Below are 26,244 nucleotides of genomic sequence, written 5' to 3' on the forward strand. Positions count from 1 at the left end.
ATGGACGGCACTGGTGCATTGGCAAGGTTGGCAGGTATTCCCTTATATATATATATGGAAAATGAAAACCTACCCAATAAATATTTTTTAGTATTTTTTACAAAATGTTTATGGTACAAGTGTGTTCAGCATGATTGATTTACTAGAAATAGACACATGAATGGTATTTGAAGCTTCAAAAATTTATAGGAATTGTAGGCTGTTGATTTTTGAAACTTATAAAAACCTATCCATGCATAAGAATCAAATTCTCCAAGGACTGATTCCTATAAAAACAGACATGTAAATCAAATCTGTATCTTCAGAATTTTGAAAAAAACACCAAAAATCCAATAAAACGTGTGGTGGGTAGGTTTGGCATGTTTTTTACTGGGTAGGTTTTCATTCCTATATATATATATATATATATGTGTGTGTGTGTGTGTGTGTGTGTTTCTCGTTTCACATGAACCTAAAAAATCTTGTTTTGTGTTTCTCTTTTCAAACACGTCTCCCATTTCCATTTCCATTTCCATTTTCATTTCCCTTCCTGCCAACCTTGGTTTCAATAAGAAAATAGCCTGACCATATAATTCTGATTTGGTTTATTTTAAGATCCATACCCAAAATCAGGGGCAGAAGTTGGGGCTAGGGTGGGCATGGTGCCCACCCTGGCCCAAAAGTGTGCCCACCTCCCCATGCCAAAAGTGCCCAAATTGTTGCCTTAGAGAGCGACACTTGAAAAACAAGTGTTTTTCTTTTTAAGGATTGAGATAAAAAATTTATTCCGAACCAAAAACAACTGATCGTTTGTTTCCTCATCTTTACAACAAAGTGGCACCTATTAGGAAAAAGCAAACCAAATATTTTCTCACAATATTTTTCAATGAAGAGGGAATGGTAAAAGATTGCCCAACTCCTTTTGCTGGGTTCAGCAGCAATAAGTGTCCAAGCCAGAACGGCTGACTGTAAAAAAAAAAAAAAAATAGTTCCCTTTAGAATATCTTAGAATCACAATTTAGAGAAAAGTAGAAAAAACCGTGACTAAAAGTTTAAAATGATAAAAACCAGCAAAAACCATAAGTTAAAAAAAAAAAAAGCATCACCACTTCAAATATCATATTATTGTTCATGTAAATGTTTTTTGGAGGTCTATTAATGCTGAAAGAAAAATCTCACAATAGATTAATTAAATATTTAACTTTGAGATATTATCACTTATTTTTTATAAAGATTGTTTTTCAAGAAATATTGTTTTCATTTACTTTATTTTTTTATTTAAGAAAGTGAAAAGATTTTGCTAACAAAAATCTTTAAATTATCGTTAAAATAACTACCTCCTGCACCTCTTGTATTTGCTCACTACCTTGTGGGAAGCATATGAGAACATAACATCAAGGCCAAATTAGGTAAAATATAGAGGCTAAATCACATAAGCAAGAAACAGGTAGGATTGGGAAACTGAGAAGTAGAGCTGGGTAACGAGATGAGTTGCTCGTTGCTGGGCTCATGTTTTGCTCATAAAGTGCTCGTTTGAACCCGTGAAATAGGCTCGATGAGCTCGACAATAAACCAATGTTCATATCTCAGCTCATATAAACTTGTTTATTAATAATAAATATATTTTATATTATTGAATGAATATGGTTGAAGTATTTGGCAAGCAAGCAATAAGTTTAGACTTTCAATCCTATTGCTTATAAGTTTTATTTTGTAAATCAGCTAGCTTGAAATTGGCTTAGTAGGTTTAGAGTCTAAATTTTATTATTTTTAACTTTTAAAAATAGAATTTTTGAAAATGAGCTTGCTCATGTAGGTCTCCTTTAGCTCAGACTATTCATGAGCTCAAACGAGCCAAACTTGAACACCCTCTACTCCCTTAGTTTGGCTCATTTAACAGAGCTGCTCGTGTTTTAGTTTGTAAAGAGCTCATTCAAAGTCATAAATAGGCTTGACAAGCCAAATATGAACAATAAGTGTTAAGCTCGGTTTGGCTTGTAAGGGCAGTAATTTGAGTAATTTAGGTGTTCATGTGTTTGAGTTGAGCTTAGGGTTACCAGAAATGCCATAGGGCATGGGAAAGTGCACTTTCTCAAAGCGCGAAACGTGCTAAGAAGCACCAAAAAAACTGAGAAGTGTGCTTCCCGTTTAGGGGAAACACGCTTCTCAATTTAGGGAAAGCTCGCTTCCCTCTCGCTTTTCTTTTTTTTTGTGTTTTTATTTTTATTATTTTATTATTTTGTTTTTCCCTCACTTTCTAGGTTGCTTCCGGTCCGCTTTCTAGGTCACTTTCAAGACAATTTCTGGTTCGTTTCTATGTCGTTTTGCACTTCTCGCTTCCTAAAATTTTAAAAGTGCCTCACTTCCCGCTTTTACTTTTTGAATCGCTTCTCGCTCCTGCTTTCCCGACTGACAATTTGGTTGAACTCGACTCAATAATTATCAAGTCAGTTTTTTTGTGGTTTAAATCTATTATATATATATATATATATATATATATTAATAGCATGAATGTATTTAATAAGGATTTTAGGGCTTTTATGTGTTTTTTTTCAAATTAGCATTATGCATGACTCCATGAATGATAAGTGGTTGATTTTAGTTAAAATGTTAAGGGTTTTGTTGGACTTTTTATTTAATCATATTATTAGTATAATTTATTAGTAGCTATATTTTTCTTTTTAGTGTTTATGCTTAAGGGTGTCAACAGGTTGGATCTTGATTGGATCTAAATGGGTCTAAACTTGGATGTGGCTTTAAGGTGCTGGTAAATTTAAATAAACACGAAAATGAACCCAAATATACATACTCAAATTTTTAAGATTTCTGATGTGAAAATCTCATCATCAGGCTTGGAGAGAAGGTGCTGACTCCTTTCGTCTCATGTTCGACTCCCACAAGTGCACGAGTGCCTTTTATTAGTGGGTTTCCTAGGGGCTTGTGTGTCCATAACGTCACCTGAGGCTTTCCTCTTTCATCTTTCAAGCATAAAATTATCCAAACTCTGGTTTTGGGTAACATCCAGAGATCTGATGCCAATTCCTATCTAGAATTTCTTAGGGCACGTTTGAAAGCAAGAAATACACTTATAGGAAAAGAAAATTGCTTATGAGAAGTTTTGATATGATATTTTTTTCTAAAATGAAAAAAATTTACTTGTTTGGATGGCATAAGAAAAATAAAATGAAAAATCTTAAAAAAATGATAGAGAGAAGAGGGTGGTGGTGGTCGTGAAGCTTCTCTTGCATTGTTTTTCAGAAGGTGGGTGATGGCGGTGGTGGTGAAGCTTCTTGGATGCCATTTTTCCGAGGTTAGTGATGGTGGGTAGTAGTGGTGGTGGTGATGGATGGTGAAAAATCATTGTGGGGAGGAAGGTTTTTTGGGAGGTGGGTGGTGGTGGTGGTAGTAGTAGTAGTGATGGTGGTGGTGGTGAGATGAGGGGTGGGAAATGTAATTTACTATTTTCTCTTGGTAGGAATCATTCCTCCACCTTTTCCTTGAGGAATGTTTCTTATAAAAAAATATATCGTTTTTAAAAACTCTCTAAGAGAAAAGGTCTCTCGTTTGGAAGGATAAAAAACAAAGTTTTGTTAGGTGTAAGAAGGGAGGGAGAGAGAATTCCAAGAAGAAACGTGGGTTGTCTCTATTTTTTGGAAAAAGCTTTGGTTTTGAATAGTCCCATATTGATTATGCATGAGTTTGTTGTGGGCTTTATAAGCCACATGTAAACTCATACATTTGTTCCTGAGAACAAGAGGGTGGGATGTACACCACACACACGCGTGCGCGCGCGCCTGCCGTGTCGTGCCGAGCCGGGTTCGGGTAATTGGCCCTTTAGGGCCATATCCAATCAAGACCAAAGTACCTTTTTACCCAAAGTTTCTGTGGATAAGGGTTATGAGAAATACTCTACTTGGGAGTTCTGGATTACCTACCTATATGTGGGGGGATGATCTGAATACGGCTTGCCATATTCTAAATAGAGTACCTCAGAAGCATAAATATAGTAGCCCTTTTGAACTCTAGAGAAATAGGAAAGCTAGCTTGAAATACCTTAAAGTGTGGGGGTGCCTTGCTAAGGTAATTGTCCCAGAGCACAATAGGAAGAAGCTGAGTCCTAAAATAGTAGATGATGTCTTTTTGGGTTATGTAGAGAACAACTATGCTTACAAGTTCTTAGTAATTAAGTCTGAGATATATAGCATAGATGTTAACTCTATTGTTGAGCTTTGAGAAGCTACATTCTTTGAGGGTGTATTTTTCATGAAAGTTGGTGTACCTCAGAATCTTTCTTCTTTAGATATACCTTCAACTTCTGGTTCCATTCCCGAACATCTGGAAATGATGACAAATGTGGGGGTAGAACCATCTTGTTCACATCCTAAACCCATTGAGTCTGAGGAAGTAATTGAACCTAGAAGGAGCAAGAGACCACGGATTACCAAGGATTTGGGAAGTGATTTTATCACTTACCTTATTGAGGATGATCCTCCCACTTTCCGAGATGCAATGGCTTCACCTGAAGCAATGCATTGGAAAGACGCCATAAAGAGTGAAATGGACTCCATTGTCTCTAATGGTACTTGGGAACTGGTTGACCTCCCTCGTGGTAGTTCCACAATCGGGTGCAAATGGATCTTTAAGAAGAAGTTGAAACCGGATGGATCCATTGACAAGTACAAGGCGAGACTGGTTGCCAAGGGGTTCAAACAAACGGAGGGAATAAACTATTTTGATACCTATTCTCTGGTTACCCGGATGACCACTATTAGGGTGCTTATTGCACTGGCTTCCATTTATGATTTCTCAAGACTCGATATAACGAGAAATGAGAACAAAGAGAAACAGTTCACTGCGTATGGAACTAGTATAGACAAATCTTCTTTTCCTGCAATAACAGTACATGTGTTTGTCCCAGTTTTCGTCAGCGACATGCCAATTCCTCCCAATTTTTGGATCACTCAATTGTATATAAATGATCTAATAACCAAAATGAATACAGACGGGTTCATAAACAACTTATAGATTGGAGTAACAAGTAACACCATGTGTGAAGAATGTATGATCAACAACATTAAATTGTGAGTGAAATCCATTCCCTTGTGAACTAATGAAGAAAATATATAAGAAAACAAATACAAAAGGGCTCCTAACCAAATATAGATTTTGAGTGACGAGCAAGAATAAGTATTGACAATCCACGATCTACTTCGATAACGATGAATTGCGAGTTAAATTCATTACCTAAATGCAAAATTATAGCAACAGAACTGCGAACGAATTGGTAACGAAAAACACTAAGTACTCATAGATGCCAAAATTGGAATCAACTTAGGTCATGCCGAAAACCGTACCTCCGCATTTTGGTTCACACTGGACGAAGAATTTCCTTGAATTCCATTTCCTGATTTATACGACCCTAAATCGATCCCCGAAAACGAAAGAAAATGATTGAAAAATAAAATAAAAATCAAAACCAGAACGCTATCGCTGCCGATCATACATAATCAGACAGAAACATTATTTGCTCTCTTAAAACGCTAAAATTCGAAGTCGATAAACGCACGAAAGGAATACGAACCAGGCTGATTCGACGAGTTGAGCCGATCGGTCGCTCTTTTCTGGCGAATCTCCTCCAACTGAATTAGAGCAGACAAAAAAAAGCGTTTCAAATGAGAAGAAAAGAAGAATTAAGGATCGGTGAGAGCAAAGACGTCGAGATCGAGCATTTATGATGAATCGGAGAGGAAGAGGGAGAGCATACCGTACGAAGACCCAAAGATGTGTGATGAGCGTCCACGGGGAACGAGGGTTTCCCCCTTTGGCTTCTCGTTGGAGGAGACGATCGGCTCTGAGAGGGGAGCGGGAAATGGGAGATTTTATATTTTGCGGGAAAATAACGCCTAATGGGTCCCTCCCTGGCATCGATATGGCAATTTAAATGCGTTAAATTTATTTTGTTCTCTGTTTTTTTTTTCAACCGATGCTTAACGGGAAATAAACGGTGGGACGCATATCGTGAGCCGGGCAACCAGGACTCCAGATAGGTAGGGTGAAGATGGATCGGATTCAAGCGGATTATGACAGATCCGAATCCGAATTCAAATCCAATATGTAGGGGGTGTCGATGGGTCGGGTTTGACCTGAATCCGGCCCGTACCAAACCTTATAGAGTCAAGAAGGCCCAATTAGAATCCAGGTCGGACCCAAAGGGTAGAATTAATATATGAAGCCATGTATAGTTTGTGAAATTTCATACAAGATGCGGTTGTCACGACTTCTTTTCTCTGCGTCTTCCTGACTCGCATAGAGGGAGAGATTAACGGGTTGTTTGGGCTATGCGGCACGTAGCTTGCTTTAGGTGAGGAACAACGTAAGCTTAGCGGAAGTGACATCAGAGTCATGAATATCTCATGCACGCTTACTACAGCGAAATATCGAAAGTGATAGAGTCGAACGGGTCGATAGAGTAGGCCAATGCCAATTGTCAGTGCGAAGAGCCTTCAAGCCTACGAGGGATGGATGTGTCACCTTACTTTGACGAGCGTACAAGCAATTGATAGTCGATATAGCCAACTATGCATCCGAGCATCACGGGTATCTGACCATACCTAATTTGTTTGCACCCCAACTTCCAAAATTCTTAAATTAAAATCCAACTTGGATCCATCCAAAAAGTTGATTGAGGGCCCAATTTGATTTCGTACTCAAATCGGAATCGAACCTAACATCTCGTACTTAAATCGAATATTTGGCCATACCTAATATGTTTGCACGCCAACTTACAAAAATCTTAAGTCAATTTTTTTTTACTGAGAAACGTTTTGTTTTGCTATGCTTACACTATTGTACTACCCCAGGAGCATGTTTAATGGAAAGACCTACAGAGACAGTTGTTGTCTCACCCTAACCTTTTAATTATTTTCAGGTGCCCAGCATTAGGCAGGCAGATACAGGTAGGCACACTAGGCTTGGGGGGCTGAACGAATGGATCTGGGACACTTTTGTCGTTATTTTGAAATTTTTTGTTTTGTATATATTTGCCTTGGTGGCGACATGTGAACTTTTGAAAAATTACCAATGAAATGATATTTTGTATGTGTGTATAACTTTTCTATTGGCTTAAATTGGTTTTTGGGACCTAAATACCTTATTACAAATATTTTTTTCATATGATTTAAAAGTCTTCCGCTATGTTTCAAAGAAAAGTATTATTTATTAAAAAAAAACTTGTAAAAATTTTGAAGGGTTTATAGACCTAAAGTGAAGAGACGGAACACAAGGAGGTGGTGTCATACAAGTGCAATGTATGTTACAAGCTTGGCCACAAGAGGAAGAAGTACAATTAGAAAGTAATATGTGAGTATTTAGTGCATTTTCAAAGTAATCTATTGTAGTTTACATAATATTTTTTCAATATTGTGCGTCTTTTGTTTAAGTGCTCATTTGGTTTAATGTTGTGTTGCAGGTTCATTTTTTTTTCAGTATTAATTGGTTATAATATTTATGTAGAATAATTGACTACTATTGTGCAAGACATTCCTAAGCAATAAAACTGGTAATTACTTTTGTACATGTTTGTTAACTCATTTTATACATGTTTGTTAACTCATTTTGTACATGTTTGTTCACTTGGTATATGAATGTTATAGGTGTGATTGTGATACCTATAAATGTTTAAGTCTTTAGAAAGGCATTATATGGGGATGTACCAAAATTCGAGAACTCGCATCATATAAAGTGTTTGATAGGTAAATGTCCAAAGTTTGGATGGATCTTTGGAATGGGCAGTCTCTTGTTTTGCTTATAGAAGAGAGAAAAAAATTGTATCATATCAAGAGTACCTCCACTCATGAAAGCCTCTATATCTTTGGTGTTTTATTCTTTCATGACTTTACAGGGTGATCAAATTTGTGAAAAGGTTTATGCAATGCAGGGATGTTTACCAAGAAATTGAACTTATATGTTCACAAACTTGTGGGTTGATTAAAACCTTGGAATTGACTTATCACGTTTAACATATCCAAATGGTAATAGAATAACTCTCATGGGATATGGATCTGAATATATATCGATCTAAAATTATCAAGTGGTGATTAACTTGATAAAAATTTAAACATGTTGCATGTGATGATGATGCATATAGATAGTGAGAGTACGAAACATGGTGAAAGTTTAAAAAGTGAAAGTGTTTGTTATGTTTGAAAAATCGTATTTAGTCATGGATTCATAAATTAATGAAAATCTATAGTATTCTATTATTGTGCATGTAGACTTTGTGTAAGGTTACTAGCATATTATGATGTCCTATGATATAGTCATGGAAGAGCAATATGATACCCCATGACTATGTGAGACCCACATTATGATGTATTTACTTTGCTCTAAAACTATGAACTTCATAGTTGAGTATATTGTGAATGATGAATACTGTAAATAAATTGTTGCACATTAAGGGTTATGATGAAAATTTTAACAATGTAAAATAAGTATACAAAAGGATTATTTCAGTGTTAAACTTATACTATATGTAAAAACGTATTGTGGTTCATATGATTCAAAAACACATGACTATGTGAAAAATAACTCATAGCATGTGTGAAAAAATATCATACTTGAAAATGAAGAAAATATCCATATGACTATTTAAAAAATAACTCATTACGTATGTAAAAAAACTCATACATGAATATAATGATAAACGAAATTCACATGATTATGTGGGAAATAACCCATATCATGTATCAAAACCTCGTACTTGAAATTGAATATAACCCATGACATGTGAGAAAAACATCATTGATATAACCTAAGGAATTGTGTGAATTTATTTGGTGCATGTTTTATCATGAAGTGCTATATGCGATACATGATGCACTGATTTTGATATAATATGAGTGTTCACCCCATATAACCAAGTGGAAGATGTTGAATCCAATGTAACCATAGGATCTCAATCCAAAATTCGAAGAGCCACACGATGGTAAGCTAATAACTCACATAATATTTGAGTTAAAACTCTATGAATGGGATTAAAAACCCCATTCAAGGTTGGGATAACAGCTACTCAGGGGAGGATTATAATTCCTCAGCCCCAGTGCACAGAAGACATGGACCAAAAAATAACCCCCCTGAAGTAGGCCATTAATCAAATCTACAATCCTCTTCTCCTCTATCGAACTGATCCTCGTCCTCACTGTGCATACACTGATCCGAATTCCAACACTATCTAGTTGGGAACACTATATTTGTTTTTTTGTTTTTTTATTTGAGCCTACAATCGTGATTTTCAATGGAAAACTTGCTTTTAGATTGTGAAATTTTGAGCTCTTTTTAGGTTTTCCAAGAGCTCTAAAAACCAACAGCAACAATATGCTAAAATTTCAAAATAAAAAAATGTATTTTTGCAATTGAAAAGGGCAAAATCCAAGTTGTGGCTTTAACAAAAAAAAAACTAGGTTGAGCACATCAACGGTATCGGATTGAGTCAGTATAGCTTGCACCTATGATTTTCCAACTTCATAGCTTGCATCTAAAGAGTGATTGGTATGTAGTTGTCAGTATGGGTATCGGCCCTGAATTGTTGGGCCACCTATTCAGCTGTATCAGCCATTACCGATCCTCAAGTTAATCGTTCTGTATTGGCCCAAAAACAATAAAAATTTATTATGTGTCAATCATAACATGACACATGTTGAAACCATTTAAATAATTTTAAATTAATATTCAAAAATTATTTTTTGTATTTTTTATATTTATTAAAAAATAGTCGATTCAGACTTGCAGTGTATTAATTTTCTGCCGATATGGTGTAGGCCGATACGCACCGATACTGATAACATTAGTATACACCTGTTGAGGTGTGCACTCATAAATCACTTTTCAAGCCACCATCCCTGCAACTGGAGGGGTCAACCCTAGCCTGTAGGAGTTGACTTCTATGCATCACAACCTGGTTTTCTTCTTCAAGACCGCAAGTTCTTACCGAATATAGTGAGGTAATTTCATGTGATAAAGGTATGCATTAGGAACATATATATATATATATATATATATATATATATATATATATATATATATATATATATATATATATATATATATATCACGTAATCCTAAATAGTATGCATAAGAATACCTACATCCAAAGCATGTATATTCCAACGATGGTGAATGGTTGGTGGGAGTGGTGCCTGGTCCAAACATCTAGTGAAAATGGTGGCTACCAGTTAGTGGTGGCATTGCAATCACTAGTGACGGCAAGAGAAGGGGGGAGATGTGGCGATATGGGAAGCAGAGTGAGTCGGGTGGTGGTGAAAGGAGGTAATGATAATGGTAGGGGTGTACGCAGCAAGGTGAGAGCAATGTGGTGGTGTTCACGATGGTGGCTGTGAACGGCAACGGTTGGGAGGCATGGGGTGCTATTTGGAAAAAATGGGGAGAAACAACAAGGGTGGCACGATGGTGGTAGGGTCGTGCTGGTGGTGAGGTGGCCACCATGAAAGAGAGAATGAGAGTGACAGTGTGGAGAGGGAGAGAGACTCGTATGTGGAGAGAGTGAGAGAAGCGAATGAGAGGAGAAATGATATTTATAGGTGGGTGAATGAGGTAACAAGGTGACAAATGTTGAGAGACTTTCAACACTTGGTGTGTTGATGTCAACACAATAACTTTACAAGTGGAGAAAAAGAAATACATGTTTTGTTATTTGAAATTTGGGTCTGAGTTGGATCCAAATGGTGATCTAATCCAGGCCCAAACTAGATTTCAGCTTGGTTGCTTTTTGTTTGAGGTATAGTTTCACTATGTTTTAATTTAGTTAGAGGATCTAGGTCCATAAATACCCTCTAATAATTAAGAAATTTTCACATAACTCTCTGCATAAAAAAATTGCCCAGTTGCCATTAAGTCATAAGTTAATAACATGCATGTCCCTGAGTCTATCAACATAGGTTTGAAAGACTATGATCCATAGGTCATAATTATTCTTGTAACTTTCTCAAAATAACCATTTTGCCCTGCAAAACTTGTCGAGCATGCTTTGAACTCATTTTAACTTCATTTTAACTAAATAAAAATGATTCTTCTTAAAATTTTGATACAAATGTAACCACGTGCTCAAAATCATAAAACAGAGCTAAAAAATTTTATTATCTAGATATTAAGATTTTTTTTTACCGAAACATGTTGGATATTGCATCCTACCTTTCTAAAAAGAAAATTTATCCTCAAAAAATCAATCACAGGAATATTTGAATAAATCGGGGTATTTTTCCTTAATATCGGATTCAAGTTCCCCACGTGTATTATTCATTCCCATGATGTTGCCATCGCACTTTGGTAAAATGAATGACTTTTATCCTTAATATTTGATTCCTCTGATCCATGATTTTCACTGGTCTTTCTTTCATAGTTAGATCTTCTTGAATATCCATATTAAATGACATGTGATGGGTCATAAATGCATTTTCTCAATATTAAGACATAAAAAATGTTATGTATATGTACATACTAAGAATGTAGTGTTGCACGATAGGTTATCTTGCCAATCCGTTATAGGATTTCAAATGATCCAACATATCTGGGATTTAATTTTTCATTCATTTTGAATCGAAAAACACTCTTAGTTGGAGATACCTTAACAAAAACTATATCTCTAACTGTAAAAGCAAGTTCTTTGTGTCATTGATATGCATAGCTTTTCTGTCAACTTTGAACAGTATACAGTCTTTCTCGAATCATTTCTACTTGTTAAGTGTAAGGTTGCAAAACCATTGGCTACTCAACTGCTCGCTCGCTAACCTCATCACAATATACTTGGGATCGACATGGCCGTCCGTATAGAGCTTTATACGGGGTCATCCCAATACTAGCATGCTAATTGTTGTTATATGCAAATTCTATAAACACAACATGTATGTCCCAATAACCCTTATAGTCTAACATATATACTCGCAATATATCCTCTAATGTCTGTATGATCTTTTCTGACTAGTTATTGGTCTGAGGATGAAATGCAATACTAAATTTCAACCTAAAGCTTTATGCAATTGACCTTAAAATTGTAATATGAAAATAGTCGGTTCACCTTTTCCATAAAATACATCAAAATTATCTTTTTTGACCCCCAAAAGCAAAAGGTATTATACGGTTGAATTCATCTAATTTTAAATATAATTAGCTTAATATTAAATTATATATATATATATATGAGAGAGAGAGAGAGAATAGGGGTACTTAACTTGGGATTTTAAGTTTTTGGAAGAGGGATTCTCGTGCATCCTCATTTCCAGTGAAAGATTTCGAGAGGAAGATCAAGGAATTGGAAGAGGAAAACAACAGATTGGCTTCTAAGGTGAGATGTGTATAAAATTGCATATCAGTCTCGTGAATCACTGTTGTAACCAACCAAGCAAACTACAAAGATCCAAAGACCTGAAAGGATTCAGGATAGAGAAGGTGCCACAATTGAGTTTCAAAAGTTCAAATTATAATGTGTGAGAGAGAGTGTGCGCATGCACATGTGCGCGTGTGTGCATGTGTGTGTGTGTGTGTGTGTGTGTGTGTGTGTGCACATGCATGCATGTGTCTCTGTGTGTGCACGTGCTGCATGTGTGTAGTTTGTAATGTTTGTGTGTGCGCGTGTGCATGTGTAGCATGCTTGAGTTGCAAGGAAATACACTATTTGGTATTATTTTCATCTAGTTCTAAAATTTCATGCTTCTGTTTCCAGCTTGACGTGAAGGAAATTAAGCATGACTCTCTGCAGAAGCAATTCAATGATCTGGTAAGTATGGAGTATTAGATTACTGGTTACATGAGAGTAGAGTAGATAATAGACATACTTGTTGGAGTAGTAGGCCATCTACACTGACTCTCCTCCCCCTCCCCCTCTCCCCCTTCTCCTTTTCTGAATTTGTTTGAAGGAGCATGGTGAATTGCCATCATTAAGGAAAGCTGTAAAGGATCTATCCATGGAAAAGAATGCTGCAATTGTAGCACGGGTACATTTGTCAAGCCATTTTTTGTTGAAACAGTGATTTGTCTTTATGCTTTTCTGCACTCCATTAATCATTCAGACATTTTAGTTTAGGAGGATCTCCTGGCCCAACTTCGTGGGGTTAAGAAGCAGTTAAAAGAGGCAGAAGAGGAGCAATATAGGGTATGTGGTTGCAGTTTCAGGCTGCATGTTAATATCTGTGAATTTACACTTTTCTTTGTCTCTAAAAGTATCCAAAGGAGTTTTATGTTGATCATTCTAATTGTAATAGGCTGAAGAAGATGCTGCCTCATTGAGAGCTGAGATAAAATCATTACAACAACAATTAGAGAGGCACCAGAATGGTGGTCTTCCTTCCATACCCAACAACATAGAGCAAATCCAATCCATGGAACATGAACTTGCCAGTCTTAAAACGGAATTGCATGTGCAGTTTCAACGCGACGTTTTGGGGGTTGATTATTTCATGTATTTTAGATACCCCAGAAGCCTTTTGACCCCATCCATGATAGGGCGATAGTTTTCATACCGGGATAACCCTAACAGGCCGGTTCGAATGCATCTTCTACTATAGTAGTTGGGTTCAATCCTTAGATATTTAAGGATAACCACGACCTCCATACTCTTGAGTGACTGTAGGCCCTCTTGAACTCTATCAGGTTCATAATCAAATACATGTCACTCGCGACTGTACCATCACCGTCTACCACGTGAGCAATAGTCTTGAAGGGGTATGTCAATTTTACGATTACTTGTTAGATATTCAAATGCCATTCAGGCAAGCCAGTGCCTCCCGCACTGTGGATATATGTACCCGACCCCATTCAGTATTTCTCCAGCGCAGTCAAAACCGTGGGGTCTGCGACCTTAAGTCTTATTCATATGCATGTTTGACTCTGCTCTCGGCATCTACGGCCATCACAAGCACCTCACCTCTTTCGGGTGGACAACGTACTTCGGTTCTTCAACCCTTATGAGTCTAGTTGTGTAACAGTATCTCAATGAGCATGCATATGACACGATCTCAATGGATCGACTACTCAGTGTATATTATCGCAACGAGCACCTGGTCTAGTCAAGACACAACAATTATTCTGTCTCTGCGGCCCTTACGAGTAAAGTGCCCTTACTGGCGAACATGGAAACGAACCATTCTGACAGCATTTCGACAACAGGGCATCTTCGTGCAATTCAACTGGTTCAGGCAACTCTTTTGCCAACCATTTCGACAACACTTCCCATGCTTTAGCGGCAGAAGTGTGACGACCCTTTCTACGTTGTAGAAAGTACTTGTCACAACTCGGGCAACACCTCCTCTGTATGATGGAGTATCATGCTACACTGCTTTTGCTGAGCTTCTTTAGAAATTTCAGCAGCATTTTCCCTTTTTCCCTCCTTGACAGGAAAATTGCTATGTTTTAACTCGGGGATGGATGCGCACCGCTGTGCGTACTTTGCATCCATCGAGATTCGTTAGAACCTTGGGCCATGCGCAAGTGACTTAGGTTGTTACGAAAAAACAGTTTTGCGCAAAAGTGAAACCTTTCCATTAAGGGCTTCATTCGTCAAGCAAAATCTTGATCAAGTAGCAGCAATGAAATCGTATTTGGCGATTGATCATCCATTTGCACACTCATTTATGCGCACTATATGTAATATAAGTAGAAGCCTGTGCTTTATAAGGCGGTGGCATAAATGAGTGCATACTTATTGTTCAGTGGGTGAAATCGAATGAAATATCTTACATATATAATTGCAGAAAACAGAAGCTTTGGCATCGTTCGACGGGATAGCAATTTTAAATGCATAATTTAAATTGCAGAAAGCAGGAGCCTTGGCATCGTTCGAAGCGACAACAATCTTAAAAGCATAATTTAAATTGCAGAAAGCAATAACCTTGGTATCGCTCGATGCGATGACAAATTTTTAAATACGTATATACACGGGAATCAATATACAACAATAGTCACAAGGCGTGCACGTGAACACCGAAGTGTCTTAGAGGGAATCAACCAAGGACCAGGGCTAGATATCATTTTTAAGAACGCATATATTGCGTAACTCAACGTATATATCCGACGATAGTCATGAAATGAAGTGGATTGAATCCGATACACATGCAAGAACACACTTTCAATCAAGTAGAATACTTGATTGAATCAATGAAACCACCCACACAAGGGTCATAATAAATTGTTATTGCATAAAAGGCACTCAAACTAGATTGTCATGATATGAAACTTTGGGAGAGGGTGATTGAGTCTAGGTTAAGGAAGATTGTCATGATATCGGAGAATCAATTTGGTTTTATGCCTGGAAGGTCAACTATGAAAGCTATATATCTTCTTAGACAACTTATTGAGAGAAATAGAGAGAGGAACAAAGATTTGCATATGGTTTTTATTGATTTGGAGAAGGCATACGATAGAGTACCTAGGGACGTTCTCTGGTGGACAATGATAAAGAAAGGTGTGTCTCTCAAGTACATTAGTATAATTAAGGATATGTATGAAGGAGTAGTAACCAATGTCCGCACTTGTGGAGGGGTGACAACAAATTTTCCTATAATGGTTGGGTTACATCAAGGATCTGCTTTAAGCCCTTTCCTATTTGCTATAGTGATGGATGAGCTCACGAGATCAATTCAAGAAAATGTGCCGTGGTGTATGTTGTTTGCTGATGATATTGTTTGCTAATTGATGAGCTTACTGGAGCTAGGGTTAATGTTAAGTTAGAATTATGGAGACAGACATTAGAAGCAAGAGGTTTTAAGTTGAGTAAGAGTAAGACAAAATACATGGAATGTCGGTTTAGTAAGCAACGAAGTAGTGATGGGAGTGTAGTGAAGCTTGGTGAGCAAGAAATACTGGTGGATGATTGTTTCAAATATTTGGGATCTATCATTCAAAAGTATGGAGAAATTGATGGAGATGTAAATCATAGGATAAAGGTTGGGTGGATGAAATGAAAAAGTGCAACTGGAGTGTTGTGCGATCGTAGAATGTCATTGCGGTTGAAGGGAAAGTTTTATAGGACAACTATTAGGCCTGCTTTACTATATGGTACGGAATGTTGGGCTGCCAAGAGACATCATATTCAAAAAATGAGTGTAGCTGAGATGCGTATGCTGAGATGGATGCGTGGAAATACAATAAAAGATAAGATTCGGAACGAGGAGATACGTAAGAAAGTCGGCGTTGCACCCATTGAAAATAAGATGAGAGAGAATCGTTTACGGTGGTTTGGACATATTCGACGAAGGTCTAATGATGCTCCAGTTAGAAGGATGGAGAAATGGGAAAATATATTAGTTAAAAGAGGTCGGGGTAGGCCTAGGAAGACATGGATGGAGGTGATAGGAAAGGATATGAATGCTTTGAACCTCACCGAGGACATGGCATTGGATAGAAATGATTGGAGGAGAAGGATTCATGTGGAAGACCCAGAATGATTTTCTTTTTTGGTTCATATCGCCGACCCCAATTATTTTGGGATGAAGGCGTAGTTGTTGTTGTATAAAAGGCACTCAAAAGAGTAGTAGAGAATACATGGCTCATTGGGGCTATTTATAATACAATGGGGGAATAAGGGGCTAGGCATGTGACTTTTGGGGCTGCACCCAACGGTCACATTTGTGACCGTTGGGGCAGCTCCAACAGTCATATGAGCTGCTCCTTTTTCATTAAAGACAAAAGGAAAAAAACAAAAAAAAAGTGCTCCTTTTACATAAAAGACAAAAGAAAAAAAAACAAAAAAATGTAAAAGTACAAAAGACAAAATAAAATGTCAGCCCATTAGAGACTGATACCTATTTGGTGAAAAGACCGAAATACCTCTAATGGGTATTTCGGTTTACATAGCTATATATATATATGTGTGTGTGTGTGTGTGTATTAATTATTTCTTAACACCCCCCTTCAAACTCATGGTGGAACAACCGAGAGTTTGCCAAATAGGAAGTGAATTTTGGGTGACGGAAGCGCTTTGGTGAAGAAATCCGCTAGTTGATACTTTGATGGAACATAGGGCAATGTGATAGTATTTCACAGAAATTTTTCACGGAAATAGTAACAATCCATTTCAATGTGTTTTGTCCTCTCATGGAACGTATGGTTGCTTGCAATATACACAACGCTCTTGTTATCACAACATAATTTGGAGGGTTCTTTTATGTGGATTCCCAAGTCTTCCAGTAATTGTTCGAGCCGTACTAACTCTGATGTGGTTGTTGCCATGACGCGATACTCAACTTCAGTTGAGGAGAGAGATACTTTTTGTTGCTTTTTGCATCACCATGAGATTAGAGAGTCACCTACAAAAACACATAAACCAGTAGTTGAGCGTTTATCATTCACATCCCCTCCCCAGTCAGAATCTGAGTATGCAATGACTTCTAATGAGGAAAAGGATGACAAAAACAATCCATGACTTATAGAGTTTTTAATATATCTAATAATTCTCATTACAACACTAATATGTACTGTAGTGGGAGCATGCTGAAATTGACTGACTGAATGAATAGGATGAGAAATATCAGGACGAGTAATAGAAATATAAGACAAAACTCCAATCATTTGTCTGTATGGGGTTGGATCTTGCAGAGGTTCCCCATCATCCTTTCTCATTTTTGCATTAGGGTTCTGACAGTCGTCATTCGAGCAACTAGAGCTAAGGTCTCATCATAGTCAATTCCATATTTTTAACTATATCCCTTAGCTACTAATCAAGCTTTATATCTTTTCAATGTTCCGTTCCATTTGGTTTTAATTTTGTAAACCCATCTATACCCTATAGTTTTCCGTCCTTTGAGTAATGTTTGAATTTCTCAAGTTTTTGTTTTTTCTAAAGCTTCTAATTTATCATTCATTGCTTTAACCCACTCTTGATGGTTTTTGGCTTCATAATAGGATGATGGTTCAATATATGAGTGTATAGCCATTAAACATGCTCGGTATCTTGGTTCAAAGGAATCATAAGATACAAATCTACTAGGAGCCTTGAAAATTCTTATTGATTTTCTAATACTAGCAGAGTCTACATCTTGATTTTGTGAGTATCTTTCTAAGGCATATGGTGGGTGATCTTCGATTCGTCGAGTGTATGTTTGTATGGTAGTATGAAGTGGGTCGATATTATCAAGACCATTGTCTACATTTTCACTTATATCATGAGTGTCTTCATTTTCACTCTCATGCTCATTACGAATGTTTTCACACCTATTATGTCCATTGATAAGATAAAAAAGAAACGAATAATCATAGTTTTCTTGAATTTTTTCTTTGCTAAAACCATCTTCATTTTTCAGAAATGTAATATTTCGTGAAACATATAACTTGTTTATTTCCACGTCATAGCATCTATAGCCCTTTTGATTTTCAGCATATCCTAGAAAAACACAAGGGATTATTTTTGAGAAAAAATTGTCATTTCTATGGGTAAGAACAAAACATTTACATCCAAAGACTCTCAACCTTTTATAATCGGGGGAGATTTTAAACAAATTTTCAATGGGAGATATATTTTCAATAGTTTTTGAAGGCATTCTATTTATCAAATAAACTGACGTAAGAGCGACTTCGGCCCAAAACATTTTTGGAACATTTCTTGATATAAGAAGTGTTCTAGTGGTTTCAACAATATGTCTATGCTTTCTTTCAACTAGGTCATTTTGTTGAGGAGTGTATGGGCAAAATTTTTTATGTATAATCCCATTTAGGTCAAGAAATTTTTTGAATTCTTTTGATACAAATTCCCCCCTGGAATCAGATTTAAAAATTTGAATGTTGGTTTTGAATTGAGCCTTTACATAAAAATAAATTTTTTTAAAGCATTCAAATACTTCTGATTTTTGCTTAAGAAAAAAGATCCAAGCATGTCTACTATAGTCATCTATAAACACAACATTGTATGATACCCCACCTTTGGATATAACAGGAGCTGGTCCCCACACATCCGAATGTATTAACTCAAAAGGATTTTTTGGTATAAAATGTCTTTTTTCAAAGGGCAAAGTTTTCATTTTGCCAAGAATGCAATCTTCACAAGCCAATTTCTTTTTTTTATAACTATTAAAAAATGGAAACAATGTAATTTGGTCATACTAGGATGTCTTAGTCTTTTGTGCCAAATTTCTATATCTTTTTTTTCCACAAAATTACAAAAAGATTGTTTTGATAACTAACGACTGTTCATTACATAGAGATCTTCTCTTCTATGGCCTTGCCCAATCAGCTTCCCGGACTGGATATCCTGTATTAAACAATCATTAGAAGAAAATAAAACTTTGCAACCATAATCCGTAATTTGTGAAACTGATAAAATGTTTAAATTTAGTTTTGACACAACTCTAATACTTGGTATGTGAAAGTTTGGTTGTTTTTTAAAAGTTTCAAAACTTTTGATCTTTAAAGATGTTATATCGGCGGTTGAAACATAAGAATTATTTGGGTTAGAATGACATTCAGATAATATTGACTTATTTGAAGTCATATGAAATGAGGCACCAGAATCTAAGATCCAAGAAGTCTTACCAGGGTCACCACTTGTGGATACGACCGCCCCCGACAAGGAAGAAGCTTGACCTCTGAACATTGGTTGTAGCGCCTTCATTAATTGAGCTAAAGACAGTGAGCCAATACATTTGGAGTCGTCTACATCGTTTCTTTCCACCGACGCAACTCTCTTATCATCGCAATGATTTTCTTTCTTTCTTTTGGGACAAAAAGGCTTGATGTGTCTCGGTTCATAACAATGATAGCATATGATTTTGCCATTTTTTTTATACTCATGATATCCTTTTTTATCGTTTCTTTCATAGTTATTGGGATTTCTCCCATTCTCATTCTTCACAAAGTGAGGAGGCTTGTAACTCCTAGTGTGATTACTGGGCTTGGACATAGCAAGAACGGTTTCTTCATCTTTTGAAGCGGATGGCTTCTTTAATCTATTCTCTTCCATAGTCAATTCTTCAAGAGTTTCGACTATGGATGGCACACCTCCTCTATGAAGGAGAGCCGATTTTGTTCCCTCAAATTCGGGCCTAAGCCCATTCACAAATTGGTAGAAATGCTCCGTTTTAATTTGATTTTTCATGGAGTTCTACATCTTGAGAACAATGCCATTTTGGCTCAAGAAGAGCTAATTCATCCTATAGGAGAGAGAGAGAGCATTATAATATTCTCTAATATTCATCTCTCCTTGAGTCATGGTTCTTACTTTATTTTGGACATTGCATATGTGGGCAATATCTTTAAGACTATACATCGCTAGTAAAATCAAATTTTGCTAAGCTAGAGCATTTATGAATATCTACACTATTGATGAGCCATCCAATACTTTTGGAATGACCCATCCTCCACTCTTTTCATTTTTTTTCATAATCGAAAACTTCTTTACCCATTTCCTCACCTTGAAGAGCAACCTCCTTCCCATTCTCAATTTTTGTAAGAATGAACTTGGGCTCTTTTTCGGTACCATCCACCAAACCCCATAACCCCTTTTCCCATATCTTGTGTTTTACTATGGATGTCCACGTCACATAGTTGGTATCGTTTAGGCGTACGGGAATGAAGATTATAATTTCTCTTTCATTCTCCATTACTTTACAATGCGAAAAGAAATGATAGAGAAAAAGATAGTGAGGAGAAGAGAGAAAGATAGAGATACAAGACTTGTTTGAGAAATGACATGCTTTTCGATGCAACAATCATTGATTTGTTGTATCCGCTAATCCCACGATCCTCCTCTTGATATCGTCACGATCTTTCTTTTAGAAAAATGCCTTTAGATCACCAAAGCTCTGATACCATGAAATGAAGTGGATTGAATCCGATACACATGCAAGAACACACTTTCAATCAAGTAGAATACTTGATTGAATCAACGAAACCACCCACACAAGGGTCATAACAAATTGTTATTGCATAAAAGGCACTCAAAAGAGTAGTAGATAATACTTGACTCATTGGGGCTATTTATAAAACAATGGGGGAATAAGGGGCTGAACATGTGACTCTTGGGGTTGCACCCAACGGTCACATTTGTGACCATTGGGGCAGCTCCAACAGTCATATGAGCTGCTCCTTTTGCATTAAAAACAAAAGGAAAAAAACAAAAAAAAAAAGTGCTCCTTTTGCATAAAAGATAAAAGGGAAAAACAAAAAAAGTAAAAGTACAAAAGACAAAATAAAATGTCATCCCATTAGGGACTGACGCTTATTTGGTGAAAAGATCGAAATACCCCTAATGGGTATTTCGGTTTACATAACTATATATATATATATATATATGTATGTATTAACTATATCTTAACAAGTCACAAGGCGTGCGCGTGAACACTGAAGTGTTCTAAAGGGCATCAATCAAGGACTAGAGTAAGATACTACTTCAGAAGATATACTACATATATCACATCAAATACTTGAGAGAGATGGATCGGTGAAGCAAACTTACTTCCAATCGGTGAAGAATGACTCCAGAACGCTCCGACTTCTTCGAACTAGGTTCAAACCTTCTTTTGAGAGGTCAGATGAGTTCAACCTAGTTGAGGAAGAGGAAGAGCAGGTCAAACTGCTAAACCTAAGTGGTTTGAACCAAATTGGGTTCGGTCCAAGTCAACTGGGTCAGAGTCAAGTGAATCAAACCTGGGTTTGGGACCAAAAAGGACTTTGACTAAACCCAACTAGGTTCAAGCCAAGTCAAGTGGGTTTGGACCAGGTCAGGTAGGTTCAGACCATGTCAGGCAGGCTCAGACTAGGCCAGACAGGCTCAGACCCACTCAGGCAGGCTAGGCTAGGTAGGGGAGGTTTAAGAGAGAAAGAGAGAAGAAGAGAGGAGAGAGGAGGGGTCAATTTTTATGAAAGGAGAGAGAGGGGAGGAGGGCTATTTATAGCTCAAGGTAACTTAGCTTCTAAGTTACCTTTTTCCCTTTTTGCCCCTGGCTTTCCGGATAAAGATAGGAGGTTCCTTTTTGTGTGGGGCTCACATGAGATATTTTCATGGGATATTTTGTGGGTCCCACAAGATATTTTCTGAGGAATATTTTGTGGGTCCCACCAATATTTTCATGGGTCTCGCAAAAAATTCGGGTTTTCGGCTATTTTTTTTTCGAAAAATTCTGAGTACGCAATTCTCTTCGTATTGACGTAACTAAGAAAATTGGTTCGTACAAATCTCTTGATTTTATTCAAGGAGAAAGTTATGGCTCTCTGACTGTTTAAGCATATATTTGTGAAGATACAAATATCTTAAGTATAACTGGTTCATAGAAATTGATTTGTTTCGCATTCCGAATTTATATGTTATTTTCATATGAAAATGCCTCGTGAATTTATTCAGAATTTTTGCTGAAAAATTGTGGGTCTTACATGAAGAGTTAAGATACTTGGCGAGACATGGACCTTGGCTGGATTTGGGTGCCAAGCACTGGATCTCTCTTTCTCATTCTTAGATTCTTTTGCTTCTAAGGCTCTTTGTGTCATATAATTGCTGCTTTTATCAGCTTTTATCTCCTCTTTAGGGTAATTGCTTTTCACCTGACTTGCAAATTAAAATTCCAGAATGTTGTGAGAAGCTGCACAGATAACATAGTTTTACATCCTTGAATTCATAGGACAACAATTTAGAAATCTTAGGTTTTGTGCAGATGGAGACTGCTCCATGTTTATAGAAAAAGTTTTCTATGTAGTTATTCTTTTATCAGTATCTCAACTGATTCTTTCAGCTGTCTTTCTTAACATGCTTATTTTAACTAAACAAAGTGCCTTATAAGTGAAGATGTTCTAGTATTTCTATGTTATTTTTTCACTTCTCTCAAATTTTTGCTTTTGTGATTCTGGCAGCATCATTGAGATGTCATACTTGATATTCTTTCCTATAGATTGGTGACTTTTATGAGTTGTTATGTTTGACAAGGCAAGCTGTGGCAGAAGCTGGGAGGAAGGCATTTTCAAAGGTAAAATATGGGAGTTGTCAGTTTCTCTGTTTGTTGTCCAGCTTTACATTTACATGGGAAGCATTACTCAACCTGGAAATTGTCATTATTACTGAATTAAATATGTTCAACTGAAAAAGTGTGCATGCACTTTGGGCTATCCTTTCCTCTTATTGCACATCATGATTCAATTGTCAACTCATGGTTTTCTGAATGGATAGCTAACTGGATCTGGTTTTAATAGTATGTTTCCTTTTCCTTTTTTGTCAGTTCAATTCCTCTCTCTCTCTCTCTCTCTCTCTCTCTCTCTCTCTCTCTCTCTCTCTCTCTCTCTATATATATATATATATATATATATATATATATATATATATATATATATATATATATATATATATATATATATATATATATATATATATATGTGTGTGTGGGGGGGGGGGGGAAGTACCCTAGTTGGAACCATAGTCACAGATATCAGCGATATTTTCAAAATTCCGTGATATTATCACTGTATTTTCAGCAAACAATATTATAGGTAAAATATCGTGATATTCTTGTGATACTATTGTGATATTATCAATTATTGATACTGTTTTTATTTTCTACATCTTAAATGTATTTTTCTTCTTTATTATGTATTTTTTACTTATTTATTTTATTATATATGTATTTTATCATCTAAACATGATATTTTCTTACTTATTTTTGTTATATATATATTTTATTTTTTTAAGCCCCAAGATTTACCCGAGATTTTTTTGAGATTTATCACCAAACCTATAATATCGCTAGAAATAGCCTTGCCGAGATATAGCCGATACCGATATTTGTGACTATGGTTGGAACTCATAGTGGGAGGTTGGTCTGACCAAATCTAACCCATGGATGTGCTCAGCATGGTCAAAATAGTAAGAATTGATTGTTGGATCATATTTTTTCGATGTGAAAATATGATTTTACAAGGCTTGAAAATTTGTACATTGTATACTGTTGATTTTTTACCCCCTGCAAAATCTTACATGCACGTTAAAATAACATGATTCAATCACTGATTTCTACTAACCAAAACATGCAGATCACATAGGTTCAGATGTACAAAAAACATTTAAAAAATAAAAATGTTACAATTTTTACTAAGGGTTCCTTGCTCACGAGGGTAGCAAACATTAACCCCTTTCTCTCTATATATATGTGTGTATGTATGTATGAGTAATGTGTAAGTTCCAGACCATTTATCTTCCAGACTATCCTAAAAGGTATTGTATTGGTGAGAGAGTATGGGTGACATCCCATACTATCTCCCTTGGGCACTGGAATGGCAACTTCCTATTGAGTTTAATCTTTACCGCTTGCTCGCTTTGCTCACTCACTCTATCAGTTGCTTTGCTCTCTGTTTTAGGCAAGGAAAGAATAAGACAAGAAAAGAATGAAACCCTTTTAAAAAACATATTCACATGAGTTTTTTACTTAATCTAAATGAGAAAATGTGATCTCTGTGTTTTATTTAGTAGAAAACATGTATTGGTTTAGGCATTTTTCATGTTTAGATGTGTTTTTAGTTGAACAAAATCTACTGTTCATATTACACCAAAAACTTGAGTAACTAAAAATCAAGAATTCTTGCTAAATTAATTCTATCCGAAGCATAGTTCTTAGTGAATAAGCAATTATAAACACATCTACATGTTTGGATTAAGCATTAAACACATGCAAGTACGCTTTTTAAAGGGGTCTGGAAGGGTTTGGAAGATAAATGGTCTGAAACTTACACATTACTCATATATATGTGTGTAATGGTTGTGCTTGCAATCATGTGTGTGTGTGTGTTGATGATATGGTCATGCAATGCTCTTTGACATTATTATTTGTGGCAGGATGAGAAAGAAAGGCTTGAGAACGAAATGCATGAGCTAGCTGTGATGGTTGAGCTATGTCACATGGGTGCGGGTGCGGGTGCGGGTGCGGGTGCGGGGATTCGACACTTCCAAAAAGCCCGGGTGCTGGGGTGCGGCAGGGGCAAAAATGTAAATATATATATATATATATATATATATATATATATAGAAGGGGGTCGGGGTTCCCCCGGCGCGGGTCGGGGTTCAGTTTTTTTTGCTGGTGTGTTTGTTTGAAGACTTGTTACCCACGTTCTGCTTGTTGTGTACTTCAGCTCAACGGGACAAAATTGATGAACCGAAAGGATTGACAATCTGATCGACCCAGCCTGTTGCGTTCTGCTGACTATCATGATTCAATCATGTCTGAAACTCCCTGGTCTTCACGAAAAAAAATATAAGCGAAAGGTTTGACGTGGTTTGTTGGAGAGAGAGTCTTCATGAGGCCTACGGCGCCATTGCCACGCCACTGCCTAGGGTTCTTCAAATTTCATTTTATATACAGTTGCACACAGATGACATCTAAAAGAAATTTATTGGATTTGACATGTGGAAAAGAGAGGTCTACACAAGGCTACGGCTAGAGCACCCATCTCGTCAGGAGAAAAGTGAATACTAATAGCCACCAAGGCTCTACTCTACCACCACCATTATCATTTATTATGGAGAGAGAAAATCCTTGACAAAAAAGGATTTGGTTGGTTGAAGCATAAAGACTTCAAAAGGCTCTTGAATTTTGGTTTTAATTTTTGAGGAAGATGGATCATCATTTCCAAGTTAACAGTATTTTTTCAACGCTGTGAATTAATTGTTTGGAGGCAGATATAGCATGAGATGGGATGCCAACAAAGCTCGTCAGATGTTGTGGACACAAGTGCCCCTTTATAAAACAAGAGCAGCAGCAGCAAGCAACTGTCCAGATTTTTTTTTTTTAAATTCTGCAGCCCATTTCGTAGGGCAAGTTTTTTTTTTAAAAAAAAATCCAAACAAAAATAGACCGAAATGACGCTGGGTGCGGTCAACACACCCAGGATCGGGTTGACCGCACCCAGTGTCGCACCCGCACCTGCACCCGCACCCACGTCGAGTCGCGTCGACGTGGGTGCAGCACCCTGCTAGCTGAATCCCTGTGACATAGTGGTTGAGAGATTGGAGATTGGTCGTCAGAAGCTTTTGGTGGAGGTTGTGTTCATTCCATTTCTATTTTTTCTGTATGTGAGATGAATTAAGGATTCTAATTGCACATCAACTTGTAATAGAATTAAATGTGTTATTTGCATATTGATTCACAATCTTCAGAAATTGAGAGGCTTTTTGAGGAAAACTCAGACTTGTCAGCTTCATACAGGGATGCAACGCTTGTTAGTGCACAGTGGGAAAATCAGGTATATCAAGAGGTCTACAAATTTGCATGCTCTTATTATCATATTCTTCATTGA

General features: G+C 36.8%; 1 protein-coding gene across 1 annotated transcript; it reads left to right on the plus strand.

Annotated features, from left to right (window-relative positions):
• Positions 1–26,244, plus strand: LOC149828213 (uncharacterized). Its single transcript, XM_090018132.1, has 9 exons — positions 1–34; positions 12,273–12,334; positions 12,713–12,766; positions 12,906–12,983; positions 13,073–13,141; positions 13,251–13,433; positions 22,857–22,931; positions 24,788–24,860; positions 26,105–26,244. The coding sequence occupies exons 1-9, from the start codon at positions 1–3 to the stop codon at positions 26,242–26,244; spliced, it is 768 nt and encodes a 255-aa protein (XP_089874258.1).

This window comes from Nuphar pumila, chromosome 9, assembly GCF_984573655.1.
Source record: "Nuphar pumila chromosome 9, dmNupPumi1.hap1.1, whole genome shotgun sequence".
Lineage (NCBI taxonomy): Eukaryota > Viridiplantae > Streptophyta > Magnoliopsida > Nymphaeales > Nymphaeaceae > Nuphar > Nuphar pumila.

Excerpts from the sequence above, each read along its gene's own strand:
- LOC149828213 (XM_090018132.1), top strand. The coding sequence starts at position 1 with ATGGACGGCACTGGTGCATTGGCAAGGTTGGCAG. Across the intron at positions 12,335-12,712 it reads ACAACAGATTGGCTTCTAAG|CTTGACGTGAAGGAAATTAA; the intron begins GTGAGATGTGTA and ends TTCTGTTTCCAG. Across the intron at positions 12,767-12,905 it reads AGAAGCAATTCAATGATCTG|GAGCATGGTGAATTGCCATC; the intron begins GTAAGTATGGAG and ends ATTTGTTTGAAG.